This window comes from Chiloscyllium plagiosum, chromosome 47, assembly GCF_004010195.1.
Source record: "Chiloscyllium plagiosum isolate BGI_BamShark_2017 chromosome 47, ASM401019v2, whole genome shotgun sequence".
NCBI lineage: Eukaryota > Metazoa > Chordata > Chondrichthyes > Orectolobiformes > Hemiscylliidae > Chiloscyllium > Chiloscyllium plagiosum.
Genome location: NC_057756.1, coordinates 10555363 through 10558335, shown reverse-complemented (window position 1 = coordinate 10558335; position 2973 = coordinate 10555363). Strand labels below are relative to the sequence as shown.

Genomic DNA, 2973 nt, shown 5'->3' with positions numbered 1-2973 from the left:
CCACCCTAACCTGCACATCCCTGGGCACTATGGACAATTTCCCATGGCCAATCCACCCTAACCTGCACATCACTGGGCACTATGGGACAATTTCCCATGGCCAATCCACCCTAACCTGCACATCCCTGGACACTATGGGACAATTTCCCATGGTCAATCCACCCTCACCTGCACATTCCTGGGCACTATGGGACATTTTACCATGGCCAATCCACCCTAACCTGCACATCACTGGGCACTATGGGACAATTTCCCATGGCCAATCCACCCTCACCTGCGCATTCCTGGGCACTATGGGACATTTTCCCATGGCCAATCCACCCTAACCTGCACATCCCTGGGCACTATGGGACATTTTCCCTTTGCCAATCCACCCTAACCTGCACATCCCTGGACACTATGGGACAATTTCCCATGGCCAATCCACCCTAACCTGCACATCCCTGGGCACTATCGGACAATTTCCCCAGTGTAAAGAAGCAGGCCATTCAGCCTATCAACATTATGCGTATTTTCATGCCCCACACAGAAGTCCTCACCATCTCCCATTCATCTTGCCCTATCACCATATCCGTCCAGATATAGACCATCGAACACAGACCACAGAACATTCCAGCCCAGTATAGTACAGGCCCCTTGGTCCTCAATGTTGCGCTGACCTGTGGAACCAATCTGAAGCCCATCTATGCTCCCCTTCTTCTGCCTCTAGGAGTGACACATTTTCCCCTGATTTCCTAATTAGATTTATGGGTAACTGTTCTATAGCGGCTGCCTTTCAGTTACGCTCCTGCCCTGAAACAGTCACGCTCAGAAACCTGGAAGTCTGGATGCCCTAGTCTGTCATTAGCATCCAATTCCCTGAAGCTCAGCTGGGTCTTACACAAGTTTTAGATTTCACCAGCCCATACCCCCAACACCCATCGCCATCCCGGACTGGCCTGTACTGGAAGACTCGGCATGTTGGTTAACTATTGGCTTACGAACACACCGACCTTCAACGTCAAGACCTGGCCGGGAATGAAGCCAGGGCTGTTTGGTTTAGAAGCTGAAACACACGGTTTCCCCTCTGAACACCAATATGAGCTCAAGCTGCATCATATTGATGGGGCGCTGGTACAAGTCACTGGCTCTCGCCCTCTGTAAGTTTAGATTCGATTCCCTACAGTATGGAAACAGGCCCTTTGGCCCAACAAGTCCACACCGACCCTCCAAAGAGTAACCCACCCAGACCCATTCCCCTATATTTACCCCTGACTAACGCACCTCACACTCTGGACAATTTAGTGCGGCCAATTTATCTGACCTGCACATCTTTGGATTGTGGGAGGAAACAGGAGCACCCAGAGGAAACCCATGCTGACACAGGGAGAATGTATAAACGCCACACAGACAGCCACCCGAGGTGGGAATTGAACCAGGGTCGCTGGTGTTGTGAGGCAACACTGAGCCACTGTGCCACCCCAAATTACTTATCATTTCCCAGTATTTAGTCCTGTCCTCAGCGCACTGCAGTTAGAGTGGTCATTTATGACCCACAGGCATGAGTTAACCCTTGTTTCCATCTTGCAGCTCCTTCCCCTTTAGTTTTCCTGCACTGTCAAGATTTTGTTTTAATACTAACTAGTTGTGCTGCTGTTTCAATTTAGCCTTATCCCAGTAGAAAACAAAATACTGGGGACACTGGAAACAGAGTCATAGACTCATACAGCACACAAACAGAGCCTTTGGACCAGTCAGTTCACACCAGCCATGTTCCCACACCAGATTAATCTAAACTAATCCCAACTGCCTGCACTTGGCCGAGATCACTCCACTCCATTCTTATTCATGAACCTGTCCAAATGTCTTTTAAATGTTGCAACTGTACCCGGATCCACCACTTCCTCAGACAGTGCATTCCACAGATGAACCACTCTCTGTGTGAAGGAATTTGCACCCCCCCCCCCCATGTCCTTTTTAAAACTTTCTCCTCTCACCTTAGTGTGAAGGAATTTGCACCCCCCGCCCCCCCATGTCCTTTTTAAAACTTTCTCCTCTCACCTTAAAAATATGTCCGCTAGAGTTGAACTCCCTCACCACTAGGGAAACGACCCTTGTCTATTCACCCTATCAATGCATCTCGTGATTTTATAAACCTGCATATGGTCACTGCTCAAACTCCTACACTCCAATAATCTAAGTCCTAATCTTTCCAGTTTAGTTTTTATTTCTCAAACTCTCATTCTCGGCATCATCCTAGTAAATCTTTTCAGAACCCTCTCCAGATCAAATAACATACTTATTGGAGTTATAAACTAAATGATAAAATTTACATTTCAATGATCAAGTAAAATGTATTAAAGCCTGAAATGCTTGAGTCACTCAACCTCCTTGTTCTGTATAGATCCTACCCTCACTGGAAACACGTTTAGGATCACTTCAAGATTACTTACCGCTCAGGGCCACTTGCAAGCAACTGCAGACCAATAAAAATGTAGACAGGGACCACATCATTTTTTGTGAGGTTTCTCAGTTCGGCTCACGACGACGAGAGAGTTTGACAACGAGAGGGTTTGACGACGAGAGATGCAGCCTCCACACCTCTCTCTGACAATGTGAAGACTGAAGGAAGACCAGCTCTCAATTTATACACTGTGCAGACGATAACGTGATCACGTGCCAATCTCATCTCCCTTTTTTTGGGTCATGATCGACAGAACACTGACATCTGTAGGTGGCTGGGCTGGGGGATGGGGCATGCACTGGGAATTTATTTTGCACATTGTAACCCATGATTTGCTGCGATATAAGGGGTCGGTCCTTTATTTGACAACCTTTGTGTTCCTGATCTCTCCAAGATGTTCGGAATTTCAGCTCTGGCTGAGTAGTTTTCATTTGTTCATGTCCACTGCTGCGTGGAAATCACCACAAGTTACCTTTAATTTGACTACTTATTAATAAATGTTACAGACAATCATAGAACACAGAATAGTA

At 47.0% G+C, this 2973-nt stretch overlaps 1 protein-coding gene across 1 annotated transcript in view; it reads right to left on the bottom strand.

The window, feature by feature from the left end:
* The window catches only part of LOC122544224 (fish-egg lectin-like), a 5937-nt gene extending 3331 nt beyond the window's left edge, over window positions 1-2606 (bottom strand). Inside the window, exon 1 of the mRNA XM_043683302.1 lies at window positions 2433-2606. Within this exon, the coding sequence (XP_043539237.1) occupies window positions 2433-2493 (61 nt within the window). The 5' untranslated portion in view covers window positions 2494-2606. The remainder of the gene's footprint in view (window positions 1-2432) is intronic.
* Between the last annotated feature and the right edge of the window lie 367 nt (window positions 2607-2973).